This window comes from Callithrix jacchus, chromosome 14 (genome assembly GCF_049354715.1).
Source record: "Callithrix jacchus isolate 240 chromosome 14, calJac240_pri, whole genome shotgun sequence".
NCBI lineage: Eukaryota > Metazoa > Chordata > Mammalia > Primates > Cebidae > Callithrix > Callithrix jacchus.
In genome coordinates, this window is record NC_133515.1 from 53,662,938 (window position 1) to 53,690,258 (window position 27,321).

Genomic DNA, 27,321 nt, shown 5'->3' on the forward strand with positions numbered 1-27,321 from the left:
GAGGTAGACCACTGAGTTTTGGTTCTCAGACGCCTTGAATTTTAGTTGGAGAACCAGTGGTAGATGCATGCTGATTACAGGGAGACCTGGATCCAGGAGAAATGGAGTGGAAAGCCGGGGTCAGAAGAGAGACGTCTCCTTTGCAGGCCTTTGTATTATCTAGCCAGTGCCTGCATGTCTCCAGCCCCCTGGCCTTCAGGGCCGCCCTGTCCTTGGTGCAGAAGGGGCCAGTCACCTCAGTGAGGCCTCCTCCTGGGAAGTCCACAGCTTACTCCACTTTGGATGAGCCGCCAGAGTCAGCCAAGAGCCGCAGGCCATAAATGCAAAGTATGATTTAACAAAAGCAGCTTTTGAGTGAGAAAGCAGAGTGGAGTTGTCCCAACCTGTCAACTTCAGATTTCTTTCCTCCTCCCCATAAATCAAGAAACGGTTGGTGGAAGGGAGGGACAGAAGCGTTTCATTTTCAGATTTTGTAAGAAAATAAAATCAAATCAAAAGAACCTGTCCCACGCTGATACCTTACATGCCAGGTTTGAGCCTGAGGCAAATTTTTGTGGCCATGTAATAAGCCTCTTTAAAATGGTGACAGACCCTTGACTCTTTGCCTTGAATTACATTGATAAAAGACGTTTTATTGCGTTAGAGCCGGGGCAGGAGTACAGGACGGTTCTTGCCTGGTCGGCATCTTTGAAACTGCGTCAGCCTGCCGTCCACACTCCCCACCGCCTGACAGGGTTTGAGCACCATGGCAGCGGAGATCTGTGGGCCGGTGACAGAGGGGGCTTTCTACTCAGCAGTTGAAGGTTGAGGCCCTGGAAGCAAAAGGGTTTCAGCCTGAGGGGCTTGTTATGGGAGAGTTATTCTTTCGTGTTCCTCGTAGACCTGAGAGATCTTGACATTGGTGGCCTCTGGTTAGCCTCATGGTTGGGATTTCATGGAAATGCCAGACCTGAGAGACCTCATTTCCTAGGCAGTCTTAGAGAGACTCAAAACAAAAAATGACCCCCACCCTGCCCCCACGTAGTGTGTGGTCCCTGTACCCACAGGGCCTAGGTGTCCATAGGCTGAGTCCTCAGGCGGACCTGCCCAGTGGGTAGAAAGGAGTTGAGGATGGTGTGCCATTGGTTGGAGGAGCCTGGAGGTGTCTGGGAACGTTGGATGTTGCTCCTATTAAATGAGCAGAATTTGTAGACCCAAGAACAGACAGCAGCGTCCCACCCCGTGGCTGGACTGGGGCTTCTCCAGTGATGGCAGGTTGTACCTGTGGGCATCTCCGATTTGTTCAGGGAACTCTTTCCTGATTGGTCAGTGGTGTAAATGAAGGATTAGGGGATTGGGTAAAAAGCCAGGGAGGAAAAAAGGAAAACACAAAAAACAGCTAGGAAGCCAAGGCCTGTGTGTTGTTTTGTTGTGCGGGACTCTGCCTGAGAGCCGAGGACTGAGGCCGGAGCGGGGCTGCTGTGCACCTGGGAGGCGGGAAGGCGCTGAGGGGCTGAGGAGACACGGGTGCCGCGTGCCCGGGGCAGAGGCCTGTTTCTGAAAGAAGGACTTGCCGTCTCGGGAGGAGGCCCGGCCTCGCGGCCCCAGAGCTCTCCTTCATTCAGCCTCACCTCAGGCGAGAGGGCAGCCTAGTTTTGTTCCTGAAGAAATGTTAGAGCCTGACCTGTTAGACCATTTTTTTTTTTAATAGAGCTTTGAAGCCTTAAATTAGTTCTCATAATTTCCGAGCAGCTCTGTGTTAACCATAGGACATAATAGGTTTTCATTCTGGAGAATGGCCAGTTCTGCTTCTCAGAATCTCTTGGCCAAGACTGACACAGGGTATTAGGCCTGCGAAGTGCCTTCCACGCTTCCCCTCAGGTTCATACGCCACTCACTCCATAGTGCCAGAAACGCAAGTGAGGAGATTGCATGAAAGGGGCTGTAAGACCAGGGTCCAGACGACGCGTTTCTGCCATGGCCCTCAGGTGAGCGGCAGGAGGGGGTTCCTCAGAAAGTGGGCAGGGTTCTGAAGCCCAGTTCTGTTCCCACTGCTCACAGCAGGACGCTTCCGAGATCAGTGGGAGATGAGGCCAGGCATGGTGGTGGGTGCCTGTAGTCCCATCTACTTGGGAGGCTGAGGCAGGAGAATTGCTTAAACCAGGGAGGCAGAGGTTGCAGTGAGCTGAGATTGCACGACTGCACTCCAGGCTGGGCAGCAGAGTAAGACCCTGTCTCAATTTTTAAAAAAGCTTTCCAGCCACCTGCAATGGCTCACACTTGTAATCCCAGCACTTTGGGAGGCTGAGGTGGGTGGATCCTAACGTCAATAGTTCAAGACCAGACTGGCCAAGATGGTGAAATCCTATCTCTACTATATATACAATAATTAGCCAGGCGTGTTGGCGGGAGCCTATAATCCCAGCTACTTGGGAGGCTGAGGCAGAGAATTGCTTGAACCCGGGAGGCGGAGGTTGCAGTGAGCCGAGATCACGCCATTGCACTCCAGCCTGGGCGACAAAGAGAGACTCCACCTTAAGAAAAAAAAAAAAAAAACCTAAAAACTCTTCATACAGGCCAGGGCAGGCATGCTTCCTTAAGAAGGGCTAAACTTGGACTTGGAGGCCTTGTCCTCCTCTCACCTTGCTGGGCTTGGGGAATGCCTGACAGAGCCTTCCTGGGGCCCCTATAAGAATAAATACTTATTCTAGTATTTTCTGAAGACTGATCAAAATGATACTATAGAAACATAAAGTACATTTGTTGTGAGTTGACACAGATAAAAAGGCTAGGAGTGGCCTCTTCAGAGTAATTTGGGAGTTGTGTGTTCTGCTGGCCTTGATAGACAAGCCCTTCTCTGCCCTGGCAGGTGTTATCAGAATCAAACGTCTGCAAATGGTCATTCTCATCACATCCATCTTCACAGCCCCATGCCTCTTCCCAAATGCTCAGTTGAAAATGGGTATTTCACCTTCCTCAGGTATCTACTTAGCCTGGGAGAAATGCAAGTGTGGTTTGCAAGGCTTTCCAGGTGTCTAAATGATGATTTTCCATCCTTTCTTTCATTTCTCGAGTTGGGTAGGGAGGCATTGGGGTGTTTGTGATACATTTATGTGAAGCTGGACAATTCGGGTGACAGAAATATGTTGAGGGCATCATCTTTTATCATCCCTTCGGATTACAAAGGCATCAGTTGCAGTTGAGCCCCACTTTCAGAAGGCCCAATACATACAAAAATCTCATTTATGGAAACTGATAAATTAGAGAGTGATTTTTCACATTACAGAAAGATTGTTAACTTTTCAAAGGTTTCACCACAGGGTTTCTTTAAATAGTGAGCTCCCCCACTGAATTTAAAGTGTTTGTTTACAGATCATTAACTACTTGACAGAGAGGATATTGGGGGTTGGGGGGAAGGAAGACACACTTAAAAGGTAAAATGTTAGAAGCCCTGCCAATTTTCAATGAGCCTGGAAGGGTGACGAAACATCTCTGAAATTATGTTGGTTAGCAAATGTGATTTATTGCACAGAAATTCATTTTACACATGGCTTTCCAAGAACCCTCCATGCTGACAGGGTGCGGTGGGGGGAGTGCAAGGACCACAGGGTGCTGGGCTTTGCTGTCCTGCTTTGTGGTGACTGGGGAGAGGACTCCCTTTTCTTAGAGTCCTGTGTGTGCTTTCATGAGCAGTGGGCGCCAGGCTTTGGCATTAGGCCAAGCTTTGCTACTGGCCTTGGCATCAGCCACTGAGACCTTTTCCCTTGACATTTAGCCTGGCTTTGGAGAAGTTTCTTCCTGGTTCTCTGACCTTCAGTCTCATTGGCTGAGGACGCACCTAGGTTTCCTCCTTGAAGTTCAGACAGGTGAACTTTGTAAGACTGTGTCCCAGGAGGTTGAAATCCACCATCAGGCTCACTCTCTGAGCCTGAAGATTAGCCTGGGGACTGAGCCCAGCCCCAAACTCTCCTGTAAGGCCCTCCTAATCCCTGTCAAGGTCATGAGGGATACAGGTCTATCCTGGCCAGCTTCTAGCGTGGCCTATAGTAAGTAGGTCTCTTGGCTGGTCTGAAGGAAACCTGGACTGGCATGGGAGGCAGGAGAGAGAAGCCACCCATCTAATTCAGTCTTCTCTTTTCAAAGTTGGAAACACTTCGGGCCAGAAAGAAGAAAGCATTTATTCAAAGTCACGAAACAGCTGGTGAGTGGCGGAGTTGGGGCTGCAGAACTTAGGTTCCTGCTGACTTCCCTCCAGCAGTCTCTCCAGAGGAACAAGTCCCTGCTTCCTAAAGGAAGAAAAGAATCCTGGGATTGGTGTCGGTGGGAATACATAGGGCAAGGGATCTCTAAAAGTAGCAGCTCCCAAATAACCTGATAAATACTTCAGATAGAGGCAAGGCTACACCCCTCCCTCTGCCTCCACTACACACAAACAAGATCCTCAACTGGGGACTCAGAGCAGGAGTAAGAGTACCCCTATCCTCCCTATCTATGGCTTTGAAGAAAAGAAAGACGGGAAATTTGGAGGGAAGGTCAGGTTGATGATTGAAGATACAAAGTAGTGTAGAAAATCTCAACATTTCTTGCAGTCATTTGTTGAATATGTGTCAGCAAGTACAAGCCCATCTTAAACTGGCAATGAGACATATGAAATAGATTATTTAAGCCAGGGAGGCAGTATTTCAAGGAAGAATATGGCTATCAACCCTTGTTTGTCTGACTCAGAGGAATAAAACATAGTAAATTTTGCCTTAGCTGGCCACCCACCATGCACTGGGGGAAGAAACAATTGAGGCAGGGGAGAAAACAGAACAGATGAACCTTCATGGAGTGTCACAAGAGTCCACATGGCTGTGCTCCTTATTATTAGAAAATGTGAAATTGGAAAATATGCACTTGTGAAAACTGAAGATGTCACAGAAGTCTTCAGAGGATTTAATTTATTTAGATGGTTGCTGCTGTCAGGTGGATGAATCAGTATGCAATATTTTGATGTGAATGTATCCACCAACTGGGCCCCATTGACTCTGTACCCACCTTGGGCTTTGCTTCTCTCTGAGCATCTTTACCTGCTTTTTCTTTTTATCTAGGAAGTCCTTCCTCTTGGCTCTCTGGGTTTAAGTTTTCCTCTTTCCCAAAGCCTCTCTCCCTCCCTTCCAAATGGAAGTAATTTCTCTTCCTTTGAATTTCCATAGCAGCTCATCTGTACCTCTCTCATGACACACTTTCCACATTGGGGTAGAGCAATTTCTGTGCAGGCTTTACCTTTTCTACTAAATGAAGCCCGCTGTGGGAGAAATCTGTATCTGTGTTTTCTTTGTACTGCCCACAGAGGCTAGCCCATTGCTTTGGGCATTGTAGGCACTCAGTAAATATTTTTGAATGAATGCATGAGAGAATGAATGAATGGAATTTATCCTGGGGAACTCACATTTTGCATAGTGAGGTATGAGATTAAATAAACAAGAAAAAATTATCCTAAGACAAGTTGTCTTTTTATGCAGCTGCCCTCTCAGTCTCCTAGATAAGTTCCACCATTCTAAGGCAAAAGCTTAAAGTGTAATAAAAATTTATCTAATTCACGATCAAGTGAAAATACTTTGGGCCCAGAGCCAAAGAATATTATTGGAGTGAACTTTTTTTAACACCCTAAATTTAACCAGCTGGAATTCTTTTTTTAAGTACCATCCTATTCAACCTTTTGAAATGAAGGATTTGCCTTTTAGTGGGAAATCTGCATTTCAACACAAAGATGGAACACAATGTCTTCGGCTTAGTTATTCTTCAGAAAAGCAAGATTTTTTTTCTTTTTTTTTTTGGAATTATATGCTTTGCTTATGTTAAAGACACAGCTTGCAGAAAAATTTTGTTTAGGCCTGACAGATTGGTGGCTGGCATTTTTATAGATAAAGGGGCATGCAAAATGTCATTTTTACTTCCTCCCTTTATTGAAAAAAAGCCTAGGATGACTACTCTTAAAAGGTGAAGTTAGTAACCTGTTGTTTGAATAAACAAGGCTTGAGAGGATAGCATTGATCAGAAGAGAGTTTCAAAATGAGTGACTGATGTAATCAAAGTCACTGGTGAAGTATCAAGGAATCTAAGGACCATGAGCGAGTTTCAAGGAAGAAATTCAGTATTGTAGTGTCTATGATTATTGCTTTCTTTTGTTTTTGCAGAATTCATTTTTTAAAGAGCATCAGGATTTGGTAAAATCTTAGCCAGTGAAAAAGCAACGAAGGGAAAAAATGCCATGTAAATGCTCATTTCTAGAACAAAAGAGAATGCGATTTTGACAATATCAGAAGGTTAATTAAGAAGTCTGTGAGTGATGATAAAGCTGGCACATTTTCAGTACAGATTGACACAACTCAAGACACAGGCATAGCTAATGTTTGCTCTATAGTACTCTGATAAGTCAGAGAATCTAAGCGAGAAGAACTAGTATCTATGGTAAACGTGGGGTCAAGAGCTAGATGTGGCTGAATAGAAAGGACATTTACTTTGCAGTTAGATAAAGAACCCTCTAGCTCAGACTAGCTGCACTGTTGTTATTTGTGTGGCTTGAACCTAGTAATCAGATTCAGAACTGGAATTGGTTCCTCCAGGGTACTTTACAGATGTTCACGTTGCATTTTAAGTGTAGTCTAGAAGGTGGCTACCTGGAGGGACTGAGGGACTTGAGGATTACAGAACTGGAAAGGACTGTAGGGAGTCCTGTATTGTGGCTTGTCACTGACATAGAGACCCCTCCTCATCATGGTGTCATGCATACTCTTTTTGAAGACCCAGGGTGAAAGAAAGGGAGGTCACAGCATCACGAGATGGCCCATTCCATGTGGGACAGCCCTACTGCTTTGGGCCTGTCTCATTGAAAAAAAAAAAAAACACAGGGAAAATATCTAAAAACATATGTTTAGGAAATATACACACACCCCCCCACACACACATGCACACACACACATACACACATACATTTTAGTGAATAACACACATCTATGTACTGCTATGGAGAGTCCTGTGGTTTTAGTACCTGATAAAAGTTGGGCTCCCAAAGCAGTCATTAAATGTGTGGGAATGATGCTTTTTGTTTAGCTGTTTTGGCACATTTGGAAATCTGCACTATTACCTGTTGATTAGGAGACAGTAATGTGGCTGTATTACACACCCAGTGATTGGTTTCAGAAACAAATAGCATGTTAACAGTCAAGGAATCTTTGAGATGTTCTTGAGGAAACCAAAAAAACTTGATTTAATGACCTTAAATTTCAGGGACATCCCACTGGGCTTAGAGCTCTGTGTCAAAAGTTGGTACCCAATATATACAGAAATATAAAGTGACCAAATGTGTAACATTAAATCAAAACCATCCCCAGTTTGTTGCAGATTTTTTAATGAGAACTGAAAAATAAGAGTCATTTTTTTTATTCAGCCATAAGGAAACTTTGCAACCTAATAATGTGTAAGGCATTTCTGAGGCCCCAAGTGGAAATGCTGGATCTATAGAGACCTTTATGAAATAGAACAGGTTGAAACACCTTCCACCAGAAAAGTGTAAGGCATTTGTAAAAAGATTGAGTCAGAAAAGAGAAATGTGTCCCATTTGAGAGACCAGAAAGGGAAACAAGAGTCCATTTCCTGCCCTGTCCGTGTAGTTGCCACAGCTGCGTTCTCCAACATGTCAGCTTTTATGGAAGCAGCGAGGATACAGTCTGTCTGGCATAAGCTGGTTTCGGTGTTCTCTTATGCTAAGAAGGCCCTCAACCTGATGGAGAGCCTGGACCTGTGTCCGGTCCTTATCAATGCCAGACAGTGGGTGGAGCCTGGATTTCCTAATGGAGGGACCCTGAGGGATCGCCTAAGCTTAATTTGTTTTTGACTGTTCCAGTCCTAAAGGAGGTGGGTCCTGGACAGGAGGGAGAACAGCCTCATGGCTCATGGGTCTCTGCCCAGGGAATCTAAAAGCTTCCAGCATTCACACCTCGTAAGACAGCAGTGCTGATTCAACTTGAGTGTGCATCAGAATCACCTGGAGAATTTATTCAACATAGACTGCTGCTTCCCTGTCCCGCCCTCAATTTCTAATTCAGTAAGTCTGAGGTGGTGCTCAAGAATTTGCATTTTCAAAAAACTGCCAGGTGATGCTGATGGGGGGGTGGGGCTGTGTCCACACTGTGAGAATCACTTGCCTAAGAGCACCAACAAAGAAAGAAAGAGGACATAACTAGATCACTCATTTCCTAGCCAGCAACCAGAGCCCATCTCTGGCTGGGGAGAATGAAATTGAATGTGTGCAGAGAAGAGATCCTCAACCAAGGGCAGCTCTTTTTCCCTGCCTTGGCCTGGGAAGGCAGAGCTGCTCCTCCAGTTTGATGCTCAGAAGCATTAATTGTGATACTTTACTTTGCCTAAGCCGTGATGAAATAATTGAAGGCATCATAGCAAGAAGTTAAGCCCTAGGGAGGCTATTAACAATTTAGCATTTCCAGTTCATGTGGGAATGTCGATTCTATTTACCAAGGAGTATATTATGGATGCGTTTAGTGGAAGAAGCATCAGAATCAGCTGGGGTCCCCAAATGGGTTTGCTTTGACCCTCTTCCTGGAGGAAGATAAATGCAAGGCTGAGTCTCACAAAGACAGTGTGCTTTTTTTCTAAAGTAAACAGCTTGTTAGGCTGATAGAAATGGTTTGAGCTGGCTAATTCTGCAGGGGAAGCAGAGGTAGAGGGTGAACACAGCAAAGGTGAGGCTGGGAGGCCCACACCTTCTTTTCCAACTGTGAGACTGAGTCAGTTCATTGGCACCTTTCGAAAGCCCCTTGTAACACTGCCGGGCTGGACCCTCCCGCAAGACAGTTAAGTACGGCCTAATGGATCAGTAGAAACAGGACCTTCCTGTTGGTGATTGAAGACCACAGCAGGAACAGCAGAGGGGAAGAGACCACTGGATCAGGAGTCAGGAGACAAATTCTTATCTTCACATTGTGGTGAACCATCAGTGTAGCCATGGGCAAGTCATTTAATTTCTCAAAGCCTCAGTTTCCCCATCTGTAAAATGAAGGGATAGATTTGATGATAGATAAGGTTTTTTACAATTTAGAAAACAAAAACAAAAGCAAACCCTGCTGCCAGATACTCAGATGAGTCCTTACTTGGCCACGTGGCCTGAGACTGTAGCGATCTCGTCCTGGCGTCAGCTTATATAGGGCTAATGAGTTTGTAGATAAGTTTGGCAACTGGAGATTCATGTGAGGGGCTAAGCATGAATTAGGTTAGCAGTTTTCCCACTTCTTGCTGGAGGCCTGCTGAAGCACTTCAGGGTCTCTTCCCAGAGTAGGGGCAGAGAATTTGAAATTAGACACTCCCTATACAAGGATCCAAGTACCTGTTGCTTTTATGCTGGGATCACAGATACCTGGGTTGCGTGGGTTTCCTGAGAAAAGGAGGTCTGTTTTGGCAGCAAACTTATTGAACGGCTGAGGCAAAAACAAGTGCAAAAATGGATTCTCAGATTTCTTCTTTTTTTGAGACGGAGTTTTGTTCTTGTTACCCAGGCTGGAGTGCAATGGTGTGATCTTGGCTCACCGCAACCTCCGCCTCCTGGGTTCAAGCAATTCTCCTGCCTCAGCCTCCCGAGTAGCTGGGACTACAGGTGCGGGCCACCATGCCCAGCTAATTTTTGTATCTTTAGTAGAGACGGGGTTTCACCATGTTGACCAGGATGGTCTTGATCTCTTGACCTTGTGATCCACCTGCCTCAGCCTCCCAAAGTGCTGGGATTATAGGCGTGAGCTACTGCTCAAGGCCGGATTCTCAGATTTCTCATGGAAAACTACCATGACTAAATCTCTAGTAGTTTTACGCTACACTCTATTCACTTGACATAAACAGTCAAATGTAGACATACTTGTTCGTTAAGTCTGGTCTTCCGGCTTTTGTTGGTTCACTTTGCAGTGTTTATTTTGTTTTGGGTCAGAGAGGATGAGACCATCTGTAGATGGTCTCAGGCTAGGTAGTGCTTCTACCAAGGCCTCCTCTGCAGGCCTGGTGATGGCAGACCTATGCTGTCTGTGTAAGAGCCTTCTCAGCAGCACACCGTTGTTACCCACCAGGCTCTTCGCAAAAGCAAATCTTGTCCCAACTGATCTGGCTGTGCTTGGCAGTGTACTGTAAATAAGGAGAACAGGATGTATTTTACACTTGAGACTTGCTATCCTAGAGTATATCAACAACACTTCTAAGTGCTCTTAATATTAAGCTAATGGAAAACATACTGTTTATTCACCATCAAAGTCTGTTTTTCTTCTCTCCCACCCTCCCCAATCACCACAAACTCCAAACCTCTAGAACACACAGAACGTCTTCTGCACCATCTCCTCCAGTCTGTCTCAAGATGGACATCTAAGTGGTTAGTTAGAGGTGGACTTGGAAAAGCTAGGCACTTACCACAGAAACCATAAAATCCCCAGGTTGCACAAATTAAATTTTCTTCTCAAATATCTCAGTGCTAGAAATGCTTCATTGACTGTTAGATTCATTTTATTAATGTGAGAAGTCACTTGTCTTCACCAGAGGCAACAAAGTGCAGTAAAATGGTGAAGGTGGGCCAGGGTTTCTGGGTGCTGCTATTATTGGAACGCTGGTTCTTTCCTTGTCATTTAATGGCCAAAGTTATTTGGATCCCAGAAGTCTAATCTTTATCTTCTATTGCTTTGTATTGTGAGAAGCCATGTCTACGTAGGGTCTCCCATTGACAGGATTCTAGAGTATGGTCCAGCCCAGTCCAGAAATCCCCAAGGTTCCCCTATCACTGAAGGCCCTATCATAAATATAGCATGGGAGGAGGGGAGCAGAGGAACAGAGTAACCAGAGTGGGACTCTGTCCCATAAAAAATGGTTCACAAATCTACTCATTCCCTATCAGCATTTTGTTTTTTGCTTGGGTTTGTCTATAAAGTAAAGTTAATGTATGCATGTAAACCAGCCTTGCAGATAAAATCCCCCCATGTTTCCAGGCTACCCATAATATTACCAGTTTTCCCCTTGCTCTCTACACATCTCTTTCCACAAGACAATAATCAAACAACAACGTATAAGCAAATGAACCAAAGACCACCTCTCCCCATTCCTCAAACAAACCCCTTCCTTTTTGTCAAAAAGACCAAAATTGAAAACAAAACAGAAACTGTGGGAAATAACTCACCACTGTTCCTTTGTTTCAGGCCTTGGGCCTGTTAACTATCTGCAAGGCTGTTGTAATGATGTTAATCTATTTTAATGGAACTGAAATGTGATATCCTGTGGTTTACGATGCACGTTGTTTATAGCTGCAGTGCTTGATTTTGGGTTTCTTTCACAGATAAACTTCTGCACTGGAGGGGCCTCTCCTCCCCTCGTTCTGCACATGGAGCTCTAATCCCCACGCCCGGGATGAGTGCAGAATATGCCCCGCAGGGTATTTGTAAGTTGAGTCTTATTTCTTCTACAAATGTCCATGTGTATAGAGATGAGAGTTTCTGGAAATTGCCCTTACTTTTTAAGTACTGAAGGGAGTTACTTCCAAAATAGATTGGCATATGTATTATTCCATTACTCACTTGGCACCCACTGCCCCCCTCCACTTAGCCCCAGAGGGACTTCTTCCCTCCCCTTTTTCTTTCCTCACTGGAGGCCAGAAGCTGATAGCAGCTCATCCCTGTCTTCTCCCCAGGTCTGGCTCCATGGCTAGTGACTGAATATGCCTGTACCTTCAGAGCCCACTTATTACTGGACATTCACTCTTGTGGCCTCATTTAGGACTTCAGGTGTAGTCCATGGCACACATCTTTAGCCAAGGCCAGAATCAAAAGGAGACAGTTTAAGGTTATTCCAGGGTTATTCTAATGCATATTCCTTATGCATTTGAACATAGAATATTTTATATATACATGTATACACATGTTTTGAATTTTCTCCTAGTTTTAGAGAAAAATGCAAATCGCTGTAGTTAAAATGTGAAAGTTCTCCTATCACCATCACCACGACCACCACCACCACAACCACCACCACCGTTTACTTGTTCAAGCGAGCTTTTATAGTAGGGACTGTTTTATGAAACTTAAATTTGTTCATTTATACAAATATTTTCTGAAAGATACTGTTTTAGAAAATAATACAGTTTGCTTCTCTGTGTAGGAACACATGGTATGAATCGTGCATGGCTAAAAGGTTGTGGTGTGGGCAGTGATTCCACTCTAAACACAAAAAAGCAGGTTCAAGAAGAAAAGTGGTGTGACATCTAATTTTTATTTGAAAGTAAATGAAAAATAACCTGCTGTGGAAAGAAAAAAAAAAAGGAAAGAGTCTTGGAAAGAGAATAACAAAGAGCAAGATGCCAGAGTGAAGGCTCTAAGGGGGACTGTTTTTTAGATGGGAGGAAACTACACTTACCCATTTTGTACATGGTATCTGAAGAGCAGGGCTGCACCCTGAGACCAAATTCAAAGCCAGTTGTTTATTTTTGTTACCTCCTAGGTAATCCTAGGTAACAAAGAGTTATTGTGTGAATTTCATAAGCCCTCAGGTCCCCAGGGCTGGGTGGTTCAGGGGTTAAAAGCACCTCATCTACCCATCCCCCACAACTGGGCCTAAGCCTGGGTTAGGTCACAGACTGCGGAGACTTTAAGGGGTTGGACTCAACGTTTCAAGTCCCTGCATGCTGGCTGGGTGGGGAGAGCTCTCCTGTTGCTGGGGGCATCTGGGGCCTGCATGGGGCTATGGGAACAGAGCCACTTTTGGAAGGAAGGGGAAGAAGGGAGTTGGGCAGTTAGAGAAGGGTGGAGTTGAGAGGTGAAGCACTGCTGGCCAGAGAAACAGAGTTCTCTATCTTCAGTCTGGTTTTCCTGAGAGCAGGGAGTTTGATTTGACTGGTAGGAAAGTCAGAGCTTGATAGGGAACCCCTGCCCTCTCCCACCTTTCCACAAAGGGAGGGCACATAGTTTGCTGGTGCCCCTGTCGGCAGGACTGGTTTAGGAGTGACCAGAACAAGGTATGTGGAAATGGGTTGGGGGTGTCCAGAAAGCTCTAGAACAAACCTGATGCCCACTCCACTTGGCGGCATTAACCTGCTGCCCCTGGCTTCCAGAGCTCATACCACTTTCCTATGGGTACTTGGCTATGCACCAGTCATTCCTGTTCTTTAACTAGAGCCTCCTTTTGGCCTGGATTAAGGCCTCGACTCGGACCTTCCTCTGGAAGCTGTTCCGGGTGTGTAATGTGGTTAGTCATTACCCTCAGTAATTAATCACCCCTGGTAGCAATGAAAACTCACATTCATGTCGGACCTGATAGTTTACAGAGGGCTTTTATACACGTCTGTCATTTGAACCTCCCAACAATTCTTTACAGGTACTGTTTTTATGCTCATTTTACAGATAGGAATTCTAAGGCTCAGAAATCAAATGACTACCCCAGAGTTACAAGCTAGTGAATAATAGAGCCAGGGCTCTGGGCTCAGACCTCCTTGTTCTTCTGAATCTTGAAGCTGAGTTCACATGACTTTTTCACATTGGTGACACACTAGAAATGGGGATCATTCCTTCCCATAAAGTAAAATGAAATGAAATAAAATAAAACCGAGTAGGTGGGCTAATAGCTCATTTAACCCTTTCAATGCCTCAAGTTTCTATTCTTAGGGGCCAGGTGTCAGTTTATTGCTCTAAATCAAAACAATCCCTGTGAATGCCCAATGAGGCTCTCAAATTGAGAAGCTGATTTTCATCAGAGTAAATGAAGAATATTACTATATTTTACACATCAATAAATCAATGTAGCCCTAATTTTGCCATGCAGGAAATCAATTCCGGTCTTTCTAAATCATCAAAGATGTTATGAACAAAGTAATTTCACAAATTATGGCAAGTAACACATTTATTGATGACTGCAGTTTAGGAATTTAGAATCTGTGAGCACTGTAATATAATATGGTACACCGGCACGAGCCGAGTGAAATACAGATTATATGGTGAAATTGTAATGCATCATTTGCTATTAGTGGACTGGTAATAATTACCAGTTTCAAAGCAGCTCTCTCCATGTAATCTTTAGTCTCAATCGTAACAGCCCTTCTCATTGACATTATGATTACACTGGCTGCCCTCATGATCTAGAATATCTAGTTGATGGGAATACTAAAGTGCGATAGTGAAAACTGTATGTTGTATGCTCATTATAAGATAAAATGCCATTTTCTCTGACCTGATGCATGAGATAGAGGGGAGGATAACATCACAGTGTTAACATACTGTAGCATGATCGCATAACTGGCTCTGAAAATAAAAATTAGGAAGCTCAGGGCAGCAAAATAAAATGGACTTTTCTCATTTAAGCCCATTTGAAAGGATACAAATGAGATCCTTGATGTAGTGCTTTATGCCACAGATTTCGGCATTTATCAGTGACTACATTCATGGTGCATGTGAAACCAGCACCACTAATTATGAATCCAGTCCTGGATTTCAATAGATTTTTTAGAAGGTAAAATATGATTTTAAGGCATTTGGAGTGATGAACATGTTAACGACTTGCATTATCAGACAAATCTTTTTAGTTAACCAACTCAGACAGTCAGGCTAATCGGGTATGATAATCACCCAGAGACCTAGGGAGGACAGGGAGAAGCCACAGAGGGTCATGTAGTTGGAACCAGATAGTTTTTTTCCAGCCTATTTGGGACCTGAGTTATTGTTCAGCAACAACAAAACATTTATGAAAATGCTCTCAATGAAGCTCTTTATTTCCCTTTGAAGAGAGGAGGCAAATCAAAATAAGCAGATAATGTGATACTAATGTCAGCGTTTTCTTTCAAAATCTTTCTTTTTCCCCACCTCCACATTAGACAAATGTTTGAAACCTAATTTTGGTATCTTACCATCTAATCTTGTTAAAGAGATTTACCCAGGAGTGGGATATATTGAGTGGGATTATAAATGCATTGTAAAGTAAATTACAAGGTCAGGGCAGGAGTCCATTATTTAGACAAGTGCTTGAGCGAGGCTGGCTTGTTTTGGAATACGAGTGTTTAGGGGCTCCTGAGAAGACCCTGCCGGCTTTTCTTTCTGACTTGCTAAACGGAGACATCATATAATTGATTAATTCCTCATTCCCACTCTTAACCTCTCTGGTAGATTTTTTTCCCCCTTTTTAAAAAGTTACTGACAGATACTAGCTGTGGCCTTAAGGAACTCTTGCAGCCCTTCTTTTGAAAGAAGGAGAAAAGTTTGTTATTTTTTAGTTATATTTTAAGCCCTTTTTCAGAATCCCTGGGAAGTTTTCTGTTTTTCTCATCCTTGTCCTTAGGCTACCATTACTTCTGCCCTTTTTAAAGTTGCAGTTGACTAGTAAACTGTTGGTTAGTTATTCCATATGTGTGTGTGTGTGTGTGTGTGTGTGTGTGTGTGTATATATATATATTTAATTTAGCCATCTCCCCAAATGAAAGATTTCGTGAAGTCAAGCTGGCCCTTCTTTGCCAAAGTGGCATTTACCACTCTTGGGTTCTTTTCAGCAAGAGAAATAATGTGACTTAAGCAGGGCCCCTCTCCAGACGGCTTGGCTACTGGCCAGAGTTGACTAGCTGAACTGTATCTTTCTGTTTCTTTCTCAACTGGAGCTGAGTCTCAGCCGAGGGCGCAGGATGTTGTATAATTTGGTTCACGTTGTTAGCCTCTCACAATAATGAGGAGGAGGATAGTGTAGCATTTCTCAGCCTGCTGCCTGTCATGGTGCTGGCTGCTTTAACTGTTCCTTAAACTAGGATGCTGTGTCTACTTAAGTCGGTACCAGCCACTCCTCCTAACTTTTCTAGACTTGCATTTATCTGACTGGGGGACAAATCCTAAAGATTGGATGCAGCCTGTTAAATCTGAATGGAGTTCTTTGCAGATTTTTGCAATATTCTTTAATATAAGAATGGGCGGCCCCATAGGTGTTGTGGAACCAAAACTAGGATCCATTGACCCTCCCACAGGCTGGGATGTGAGAATATTGCTAGTCTTTTTTCCATGGAAGTATTTTATGAGTACCCTCTCATTTTAACAATATCAACAATTAGTGTGTTTAAGGCTAAGGCTGAAAGCATCTCCAGGGCCGTAGGGCATTGTAGTGAATTGACCTTCTCCCCGTTTTTTGATGTCTCTCTGAAATGTTGCCTATTTAGAAAGTTCACCTGCCACGGAGGGGAGAATAGAAAGCTAGGATTTGGGAAGCCAAAAAGTTGCCTTGGGTCATCTTGTCCGTTTCTCACTTAATGAGGAGGAAATAGAGGCACATGGAGATGAGACGGCTTGCCCCACACTATGGCTGATGGGACTGGAAAGTTTAGAAGATAATTGTTGAGGTGCTTAGAATGTAGGGACCTTCATCCTCAAGCCAGGATTTTTCTGCTTTAGGGAACTGGCTATAAAATTCCTAGAACCGAGTTTAATGGCAGGGAGACTGGTTGGGCCAATATTTACTGGGTTCGCACGCTGCACACTCAGTTGTGCCAGGCACAATTTAGGCACAGGGCTAGGCCAGTGAGGGCTTAGGCCTTGGGGTTGAGGGGTGGGGGCAGGGAAGGCTGGAGGTGGAACATAAATAAGCAATTGCTGATACCCGCCTCAGTGATTAAACATTGATGTTGGTGTTGTATTATTTTGCAGGTAAAGATGAGCCCAGCAGCTACACATGTACAACTTGCAAACAGCCATTCACCAGTGCATGGTTTCTCTTGCAACACGCACAGAACACTCATGGATTAAGAATCTACTTAGAAAGCGAACACGGAAGTCCCCTGACCCCGCGGGTTGGTATCCCTTCAGGACTAGGTGCAGAATGTCCTTCCCAGCCACCTCTCCATGGGATTCATATTGCAGACAATAACCCCTTTAACCTGCTAAGAATACCAGGATCAGTATCGAGAGAGGCTTCCGGCCTGGCAGAAGGGCGCTTTCCACCCACTCCCCCCCTGTTTAGTCCACCACCGAGACATCACTTGGACCCCCACCGCATAGAGCGCCTGGGGGCAGAAGAGATGGCCCTGGCCACCCATCACCCGAGTGCCTTTGACAGGGTGCTGCGGTTGAATCCAATGGCTATGGAGCCTCCCGCCATGGATTTCTCTAGGAGACTTAGAGAGCTGGCAGGGAACACGTCTAGCCCACCGCTGTCCCCAGGCCGGCCCAGCCCTATGCAAAGGTTACTGCAACCATTCCAGCCAGGTAGCAAGCCACCCTTCCTGGCGACGCCCCCCCTCCCTCCTCTGCAATCCGCCCCTCCTCCCTCCCAGCCCCCCGTCAAGTCCAAGTCATGCGAGTTCTGCGGCAAGACGTTCAAATTTCAGAGCAACCTGGTGGTGCACCGGCGCAGCCACACAGGCGAGAAGCCCTACAAGTGCAACCTGTGCGACCACGCGTGCACCCAGGCCAGCAAGCTGAAGCGCCACATGAAGACGCACATGCACAAGTCGTCCCCCATGACAGTCAAGTCCGACGACGGTCTCTCCACCGCCAGCTCCCCGGAACCCGGCACCAGCGACCTGGTGGGCAGCGCCAGCAGCGCGCTCAAGTCCGTGGTGGCCAAGTTCAAGAGCGAGAACGACCCCAACCTGATCCCGGAGAACGGGGACGAGGAGGAAGAGGAGGACGACGAGGAAGAGGAAGAAGAGGAGGAAGAGGAGGAGGAGGAGCTGACAGAGAGCGAGAGGGTGGACTACGGCTTCGGGCTGAGCCTGGAGGCAGCGCGCCACCACGAGAACAGCTCGCGGGGCGCGGTGGTGGGCGTGGGCGACGAGAGCCGTGCCCTGCCCGACGTCATGCAGGGCATGGTGCTCAGCTCCATGCAGCACTTCAGCGAGGCCTTCCACCAGGTCCTGGGCGAGAAGCATAAGCGCGGCCACCTGGCCGAGGCTGAGGGCCACAGGGACACTTGTGACGAAGACTCGGTGGCCGGCGAGTCGGACCGCATAGACGATGGCACTGTTAACGGCCGCGGCTGCTCCCCGGGAGAGTCGGCCTCGGGGGGCCTGTCCAAAAAGCTGCTGCTGGGCAGCCCCAGCTCGCTGAGCCCCTTCTCTAAGCGCATCAAGCTCGAGAAGGAGTTCGACCTGCCCCCGGCCGCGATGCCCAACACGGAAAACGTGTACTCGCAGTGGCTCGCCGGCTACGCGGCCTCCAGGCAGCTCAAAGATCCCTTCCTTAGCTTCGGAGACTCCAGACAATCGCCTTTTGCCTCCTCGTCGGAGCACTCCTCGGAGAACGGGAGCTTGCGCTTCTCCACGCCGCCCGGGGAGCTGGACGGAGGGATCTCGGGGCGCAGCGGCACGGGAAGTGGAGGGAGCACGCCCCATATTAGTGGTCCGGGCCCGGGCAGGCCCAGCTCAAAAGAGGGCAGACGCAGCGACACTTGTGAGTACTGTGGGAAAGTCTTCAAGAACTGTAGCAATCTCACTGTCCACAGGAGAAGCCACACGGGCGAAAGGCCTTATAAATGCGAGCTGTGCAACTATGCCTGTGCCCAGAGTAGCAAGCTCACCAGGCACATGAAAACGCATGGCCAGGTGGGGAAGGACGTTTACAAATGTGAAATTTGTAAGATGCCTTTTAGCGTGTACAGTACCCTGGAGAAACACATGAAAAAATGGCACAGTGATCGAGTGTTGAATAATGATATAAAAACTGAATAGAGGTATATTAATACCCCTCCCTCACTCCCACCTGACACCCCCTTTTTCACCACTCCCCTTCCCCATCGCCCTCCAGCCCCACTCCCTGTAGGATTTTTTTCTAGTCCCATGTGATTTAAACAAACAAACAAACAAACAAACAGAAGTAATGAAGCTAAGAATATGAGAGTGCTTGTCACCAGCACACCTGTTTTTTTTTCTTTTTCTTCTTTTTTCTTTTTCCTTTTTTTTTTTCCTTTATGTTCTCACCGTTTGAATGCATGATCTGTATGGGGCAATACTATTGCATTTTACGCAAACTTTGAGCCTTTCTCTTGTGCAATAATTTACATGTTGTGTATGTTTTTTTTTAAACTTAGACAGCATGTATGGTATGTTATGGCTATTTTAAATTGTCCCTAATTCGTTGCTGAGCAAACATGTTGCTGTTTCCAGTTCCGTTCTGAGAGAAAAAGAGAGAGAGAGAGAAAAAGACCATGCTGCATACATTCTGTAAAACATATCATGTACAGTTTTATTTTATAACGTGGAGGAAAAACAGTCTTTGGATTAACCCTTTATAGACAGAATAGATAGCGCTGAAAAAAATCTCTATGAGCTAAATATCTGTCTCTAAAGGGTTAAATGTATCAATTAGAGAGGAAAAAAAGGCCTTGAATTGACAAATTAACAACAACAAAAAAACAAGTTTATTCTATCATTTGGTTTTAAAATATGAGTGCCTTGGATCTATTAAAACCACATTGATGGTTCTTTCTACGTGTTATAAACTTGTAGCTTAATTCAGCATTGGGTGAGGTAATAAACCTTAGGAACTAGCATATAATTCTATATTGTATTTCTCACAACAATGGCTACCTAAAACTATGACCCATTATGTCCTAGTTAATCATCATTTTCCTTTAGTTTAATTTTATAAACAAAACTGATTATACCAGTATAAAAGCTACTTTGCTCCTGGTGAGAGCTTAAAAGAAATGGGCTGTTTTGCCCAAAGTTGTATTTTTTTTAAACAATGATTAAAATTGAATGTGTAATGTGCAAAAGCCCTGGAACACAATTCAATACATTAGTAAGGAGTTCATTTTGTGAAGATATTTGCTTTAATAATGTCTTTTAAAAAAATTCTGGCACCAAAAGAAATAGATCCAGATCTACTTGGTTGTCAAGTGGACAATCAAATGAGAAACTTTAAGATCTTGTATACCATATTGAAAAGAAGAGGCTGACAATAAGATTTGACAAAGGGAACAGAAGAAAAAAATACGATTTATTAGCACAACGTGGTACTGTTTGCCATTTAAAACTAGAACAGGTATATAAGCTAATATTGATATAATGATGATTAACTATGAATTCTTAAGACTTGCATTTAAATGTGACATTCTTAAAGAAAGAAGAGAAAGAATTTTTAAGAGTAGCAGTATATATGTCTGTGCTCCCTAAAAGTTGTACTTCATTTCTTTTCCATACACTGTGTGCTATTTGTGTTAACATGGAAGAGGATTCATTGTTTTTATTTTATTTTTTATTTTTTTATTTTTTTATTAAGCTAGCATCTGCCCCAGTTGGTGTTCAAATAGCACTTGACTCTGCCTGTGATATCTGTATCTTTTCTCTAATCAGAGATACAGAGGTTGAGTATAAAATAAACCTGCTCAGATAGGACAATTAAGTGCACTGTACAATTTTCCCAGTTTACAGGTCTATACTTAAGGGAAAAGTTGCAAGAATGCTGAAAAAAAAAAAATTGAACACAATCTCATTGATGAGCATTTTTAAAAAACTAAAAAAAAAAACCTTTGCCAGCCATTTACTTGACTATTGAGCTTACTTACTTGGACGCAACATTGCAAGCGCTGTGAATGGAAACAGAATACACTTAACATAGAAATGAATGATTGCTTTCGCTTCTACAGTGCAAGGATTTTTTTGTACAAAACTTTTTTAAATATAAATGTTAAGAAAAAAATTTTTTAAAAAAAACACTTCATTATGTTTAGGGGGGAACTGCATTTTAGGGTTCCATTGTCTTGGTGGTGTTACAAGACTTGTTATCCATTTAAAAATGGTAGTGGAAATTCTATGCCTTGGATACACACCGCTCTTCAGGTTGTAAAAAAAAAAAAACATACATTGGGGAAAGGTTTAAGATTATATAGTACTTAAATATAGGAAAATGCACACTTCATGTTGATTCCTATGCTAAAATACATTTATGGTCTTTTTTCTGTATTTCTAGAATGGTATTTGAATTAAATGTTCATCTAGTGTTAGGCACTATAGTATTTATATTGAAGCTTGTATTTTTAACTGTTGCTTGTTCTCTTAAAAGGTATCAATGTACCTTTTTTGGTAGTGGAAAAAAAAAAGACAGGCTGCCACAGTATATTTTTTTAATTTGGCAGGATAATATAGTGCAAATTATTTGTATGCTTCAAAAAAAAAAGAGAGAAACAAAAAAGTGTGACATTACAGACGAGAAGCCATATAATGGCGGTTTGGGGGAGCCTGCTAGAATGTCACATGGATGACTGTCATAGGGGTTGTACATATCCTTTTTTGTTCCTTTTTCCTGCTGCCATACTGTATGCAGTACTGCAAGCTAATAACGTTGGTTTGTTATGTAGTGTGCTTTTTGTCCCTTTCCTTCTATCACCCTACATTCCAGCATCTTACCTTCATATGCAGTAAAAGAAAGAAAGAAAAAAAAGGAAAAAAAAAAAAAACCAATGTTTTGCAGTTTTTTTCATTGCCAAAAACTAAATGGTGCTTTATATTTAGATTGGAAAGAATTTCATATGCAAAGCATATTAAAGAGAAAGCCCGCTTTAGTCAATACTTTTTTGTAAATGGCAATGCAGAATATTTTGTTATTGGCCTTTTCTATTCCTGTAATGAAAGCTGTTTGTCGTAACTTGAAATTTTATCTTTTACTATGGGAGTCACTATTTATTATTGCTTATGTGCCCTGTTCAAAACAGAGGCACTTAATTTGATCTTTTATTTTTCTTTGTTTTTATTTTTTTTTTTTATTTAGATGACCAAAGGTCATTACAACCTGGCTTTTTATTGTATTTGTTTCTGGTCTTTGTTAAGTTCTATTGGAAAAACCACTGTCTGTGTTTTTTTGGCAGTTGTCTGCATTAACCTGTTCATACACCCATTTTGTCCCTTTATTGAAAAAAATAAAAAAAAATTAAAGTACACATTGTAAGCTTCTTGTGTCCTCATTTGACACACTCTGTAAATTACTTTCAAGAAAATAACAGGTTTTAAGAGAAGGCCAGTCAGTCTTTTTCAGGATTATTTCTATGGGCATTCTGATGCGTGTATTATACCCTAAAGGAACATTAAGTACTTACTATATTAAAATAGACATACCTCAACCCATGGAAATAGTTTTAAGGCTTTACAGTTCTAGAATAATTTTCAAGATATGGAAAGTGTTTTCAGTCTGATGTTAAAAACTTACTCCATCTCTTAGCAGAAATCCATTCAAATATAAGTGAAAAAACTTGCTGGTAATAGCATCTTAAATTTTTATTTCCTTTGGATTTTTTGCTGTTCTTGTTGTCTAAAAGTTCTTTTCTACTCTCCCATCCTTGCCTTATAATATAATGTAAAAATGATTTTTAAAAAAAAAATCATCTGTTTAGTTTCCATGTAAGACTCTTTCCTTGTAACAAAATAATCCCACTTTTCAAATCTAAAAATCTGGAAACAAAGGCATCAGGTAACAAACATAAAAATAAAAAAAGAGGGAGAAAAAGAGAGAGAAAGAGAGAGAAAAAAGCAGCCACTAGGGGTTCAGCCAGACAAGCCAGACATAGTGAAGTCTTTAGAATCAGCCACTGATTTCCTGAGATGCATAGTGGTTTGCCTTGTGGTTCTGAGATCCCAGGGACCCTAGACGCTACAAATTACTTCAGGTGTTTTGATAGGGTCTTCCTGGCTGACTGCAAATAAGGGTGGGAATACCCTTCAGTTACCTTTTGACCAGCCAGTTGGGTCTATTTAAAAAACCATTCCTTAGAAATCTGTGTTGTTAGTTTTACAAATACTGCATGTTGCAGCATCTATTTGCTTGACTAAAACATACCTCTGTGATATCGTCTCCCTGTACCCAGTGTAGATGAATTAATATGACATTGTTCTTATTTTTGTAAAAAACCAAAACAAAAGCTGTTCTGTTGTCTTCTTGTGGTAGCATTTTTTTGTTGCTCAGTTCTTATGCCCTAGTGCCTGTGAGGTGGCCTTTTCATGTCATGCCTTTTATCTTAGGCAAGAATACTTTCATCTTTCTAAAGTAGAGAGAGTCTATGTCTTCTGAAAAGCCAGTTTGAGTGGGAAGGGGAGAGTGGGGCCAGAGGAATCCACTGAGAGAGAATGTTGGAGAACATGACATAGAGCTGGGGCAGGGTGGGGGTGTGGTACCTTGAGAACTTGATGTCACCGAATTTAGAAAAGATATACTGTAGGTGTTTTGGATTTGGTTTCTCCAACACTGAGTCCAAAATGCTAATCAAGACAGATAGAAATAATTCCCCAGTGCCATGCTGGCTTTAGATGTGGTGACTTTGGCTCCACCATATTAAATGTCCATAAAACCTCTGTGTGTCCCTATTATTCTTTTATTAGGAGCTATGAGTGCAGCTGTGTAGGTTTTAAATACAGTATTCATTTTAATTTCTCAGTATATGATGCTCTTAGTGTAATTAGGTTTTGCATCCTGACAGACAGAATTAATGATGGATACTGTATACTTGTCTGTTCAAATTTCTTAAATCAAATGGGGACTGGGGAGGAGTGCAAACATCTGGTGATAAATCACAGATTATGTTTGATTTACATGGTCCCAAAGTTAGATAAATTTATTGGGAGACAGGTTCTTCAGGTTACTTAGTCTCCTGACTTATTGAAGCCTTCTGATAAGATATTATTTCTGAAGCTGATAAACAATAGAAGCGTGAAAACCTAGCCAACATGAATTTCACTTATAAATGATATTTCATATCTGGAACTCTAAAATTTAAAATCTTAATATAAAATAACAAAAATTTTCAACAGTAAGATGAATTTGTGGTCTATTTTTTTTAAATGAGGAACTACTATGAACCTTAATGTCTCTCAAAATCCTCAAGTTAGTTTTTCTAACAGGCTTGACGTGCTGATGAAATGCTCTCTACATACTTGAACTCGATACTTAAAATGTTCTTTTTAATCTTCATTCGAGAACAACTAAATAAACAGGCATGCAGCAAATTCTGTTTCTCACAGACTTTAAACCAGAAGCTCTTCCAGTGCCTATATTCCCTCCTTCTTGAACGCATTTGCTATCCTCTCTCCGTTTAGGACCTACAAAAGGGCTGGAACCAACACGTTACAAAGGTTGCTAAGAAGTGAGGTGAATGAACACAGCTCCTCATTTGCACCGGCCATAGCAGGAAGTGTGAAGTAGTTGAGTTTTTCTCAGGGCATTCTGTGGATATAGATCTGTTTATTTGAATACCATTTTTGTATATGCAATAAGTACATCTTGTATATATTCATAATGCTGGGAGTGAGAATTTGAAAGGAAGTGGCAGGAGATGGCTTAGATGTAATTCCAATTGGAGAAGTAAGGAAATAAGGTGGTTTATTCACAGACACTAACAGTTTGCTGAAAGGTACTAGGATTATTTCAGGCCTTCCTGAAAAGGAATTGAGAAGCCTCAGGCCCCATCCTCTTCTGCTTGTAGCATTTTACTCACAGAGACTGAGGGAGGAAATACTGTGTTTTCTCGTTTTAAGCCTCTTTTCCCCCTCCCTACACACATGAACACGATTTCTTATGACTGTATTGTAACTGTGTGTTCCTCATTACGATTCTGTGACTCCATTGTCCCTGGGCCTGGTGTGTTCAGGAATGTACCCATCCCATTCTCTTTTTCAGACAACTTCCTGTGAAAAGAAAAATTGGGGGGACTTTGCTGGTATGAGGATGGGATTGGCAGAGTTCACTCAACCTGATTGGAAAAATGTTTCTTAAAAGACCACTAACTTGTAAAAGTTATGAGCCATCTAGCAGATTTTCCTAGGTGTCTCCTAAAGCCCTACATCTCTCCCAGTTGAGAATAAATGAACCCATTTTTAGAGAAATGGACATCAGAACACATAGAGGGAATTGGGATGATGTGTATTTACTCTAGGGCTGCTATAGCTATGAACTGTGGACATAGTTGGGTCCACACTTTTGCTTGCTGGCATCTCGTTATCCCATTAGCCCACTGTTTCATTTACTACATATAGCACATGGCCAGTGACTCAGCGTTTAGGGGGATGGGACTGTTTCTCTCTCTCTCTCTCTCTATTTCCCAGCGTCATCTACAGTCATGGGATACCATTAATTCCTCCCTTCCAAGTGGGAACGGAGGCCAATTCAGTTCACACGGGTCATTGTACTTAAGAACCTAAACTTGGCTGAAAACAGCTCGATGGTTGATCCAAATACTGTTTTTCCTTTCTGTAAAGTGGCAAAAACTATTTCAAGGGAGCACATATATCAGATCTTTCATAGGGATTGTAGAAAAGGTAAATTAGCCACTTCCCCAAGTATCCTTTAAAGTGGGATCCCCTAAACCCATAGGGAACTGTGCTTTTACATAGTTGTGAACATAGTTCATGCCCATAATATGCTTTGCCTATTAGGGCTTTAATTATTCGTAGCAGGTTGGACGAAGGGGTTTGTTTGGGGTATCAGCTAAAGGGGCCTCGACAACAGTGACTTAGCGCTGGACTGGGAATGGGATTCCCCAGAACCCACCTGGACACAGCATGCCCCTCAGCCCAGGTCTCTGCTGCTCTGCTCAGGGGTGGGATGCGTGAGAGCAGCTGAGCTCCAGACCCCGGGCCTCCTGCGGCGCCAAGTCAGGGGAGAGGAGGCCCCAGGCCCCTGCTTCGGGTCGCCATGGCAACGAGGCCTGGAATGCCACAGTGGTAGCCCTCTTCCTCGGCACATCCGGACTCCCAGTTCTGCTGCTTCAAGTCAATGTCCACAGCAAGGGAGAAACCCCGGAGGAAAATAACCACTCCCTTCTTCCCTTCACCATTGCCTTCCCCCTTCCAAAAAAGAAAAGAAAACTGCATGTTTGAAAGAAACTACAGGCAGTTTTTGGTGCAATTTGAGAGCAACTATTTTGGGTTCTGGTTTTCTCTTCAGAGATTTGTTCGCCTCTCGTAAATCATTGGCTGCTTTGACGTTGAACTTGATGACATTTCATGTTTTTGTTGTGCTGCTTTTACATCAGTTTTGATTTTTTGTTTCTTTATAATTTTATTATTATTTTGAGAAGGTGTCCCCCGTCCCTCCTCCCTCTCCCGCTCTCCTCAACCAAAGGACTGTTTCTTACTAAGTTTTCCCAGTCATAAGGGCAGGTGTTTCCTTCCAGGTGTGTCCCGAGTTTATTAGGACTATCATACAGTTGGGCGGGGGGGGGGGCGGGGAGGGACCTGGGTCCTCCTGGGGGCTATGGAAAGGTGGGAGGCATGGGAAGGCCACTCAGAGGTCAGAGATACTTGGGGAGGGGAGACTGAGTTTGAAATCATGCTTAAGATCCCAGTGGCTCGACCTGTGGTTGGTTTAAGTTCTAATTTTTAAAAGCTAGTTAGAGAACAGAAAATCATTGGGCCAAGTCACACCTGTACTTTTTTTTCCCCTCCTCTGTCTCCAACCTCTTTCTAGGTTCTTCACACACCCCCATTCGGCGTAGTACCCAGAGAGCTCAAGATGTGTGGCAGTTTTCGGATGGAAGCTCGAGAGCCCTTAAATTCTGAGAAAATTTGAAGCCCCCAGGGGCGGGGTGGACGCATCCGCCCAGCCGACGTCAGCGTGGTCTGTCATCCTGCTAGTTTGTGATGTTTTCTGACAGTAGCCTCCAAGAAGCCGTTGTGCGAAGACAGAGTCCTGCAGAGTCCTTCCAGCCTGGGCCTGCAGTGCCATTTTATTTATATTTTTTAATAAAACGTAAAAACAAAAAAACAGACCCACCTTGGAACAGTGAATCAGTCCCATAGAGAGGGCCTGAGGACCATCGCTGTCGTGAGTGATGCCCTGGCCCTTCTGAAACCAGCCAACCTAATTACCCGTATTGTGGAAATGCGCATGAGTCCCCAACCCCTTGTTTCTATACATTCTATGTTGTCTTTTAAAAAGTGTGCTTAACATTGACACAATAAATGTTGGAGCTTTAGGTGGTGTTTGTTTGTTCTGTAATTTTTAATGCTTATAAGACAATGCGGCTGCTTAGGACTTTGTATTTCTGTGCCTGTTTCCTACAGACACCCATTAGGTGGCTAGGAGGAATGGGCAGGAGACGTAGGAGGGGAAATAGGTTACAGCTTATCAGATGGCATAAATTTTCAAGGAGAATCAAAATGCAAAACTTGGGAATAGATCATAGCAATGTCATAATTAATGTAGTAGTAGTGTTGCTGTTTATTAAGGCTGAAGTGTGGTTTTCCTAACTGTCTGACATAATTTGCATATCGTTAAATAATGCATAATATGGCATTCCGAATCCTGTTTTTCAAATATATGCTTTTGGTGGCTACCATGCAGAATTTGAATTTGTCTTTTAATTTAGCTTAGGAAAGATAACGTC

At 43.4% G+C, this 27,321-nt stretch overlaps 1 protein-coding gene and 1 long non-coding RNA gene across 22 annotated transcripts in view; one reads left to right on the forward strand and one right to left on the reverse strand.

The window, feature by feature from the left end:
- Window positions 1-26,910, forward strand: part of BCL11A (BCL11 transcription factor A) — a 100,021-nt gene extending 73,111 nt beyond the window's left edge. For 5 of the 21 annotated variants that reach the window (XM_035272508.3, XM_078348430.1, XM_035272511.3 and 2 more), the window contains exons 3-5: window positions 11,339-11,440; window positions 16,659-18,681; window positions 26,403-26,910. In XM_035272508.3, coding sequence (XP_035128399.1) covers window positions 11,339-11,440; window positions 16,659-18,679 — 2,123 coding nt within the window. In that variant the 3' untranslated portion in view covers window positions 18,680-18,681; window positions 26,403-26,910. The remainder of the gene's footprint in view (window positions 1-11,338; window positions 11,441-16,658; window positions 18,682-26,402) is intronic. The other 16 variants (XM_002757732.7, XM_078348433.1, XM_078348431.1 and 13 more) reach the window with 7 other exon arrangements.
- Window positions 24,546-25,590, reverse strand: LOC144579161 (uncharacterized). Its single transcript, XR_013526093.1, has 2 exons — window positions 25,485-25,590; window positions 24,546-24,622 (listed from the first exon to the last, which is right to left on the reverse strand). It is a non-coding gene; the product is annotated as an uncharacterized LOC144579161 (long non-coding RNA).
- Window positions 26,911-27,321: the final 411 nt, after the last annotated feature.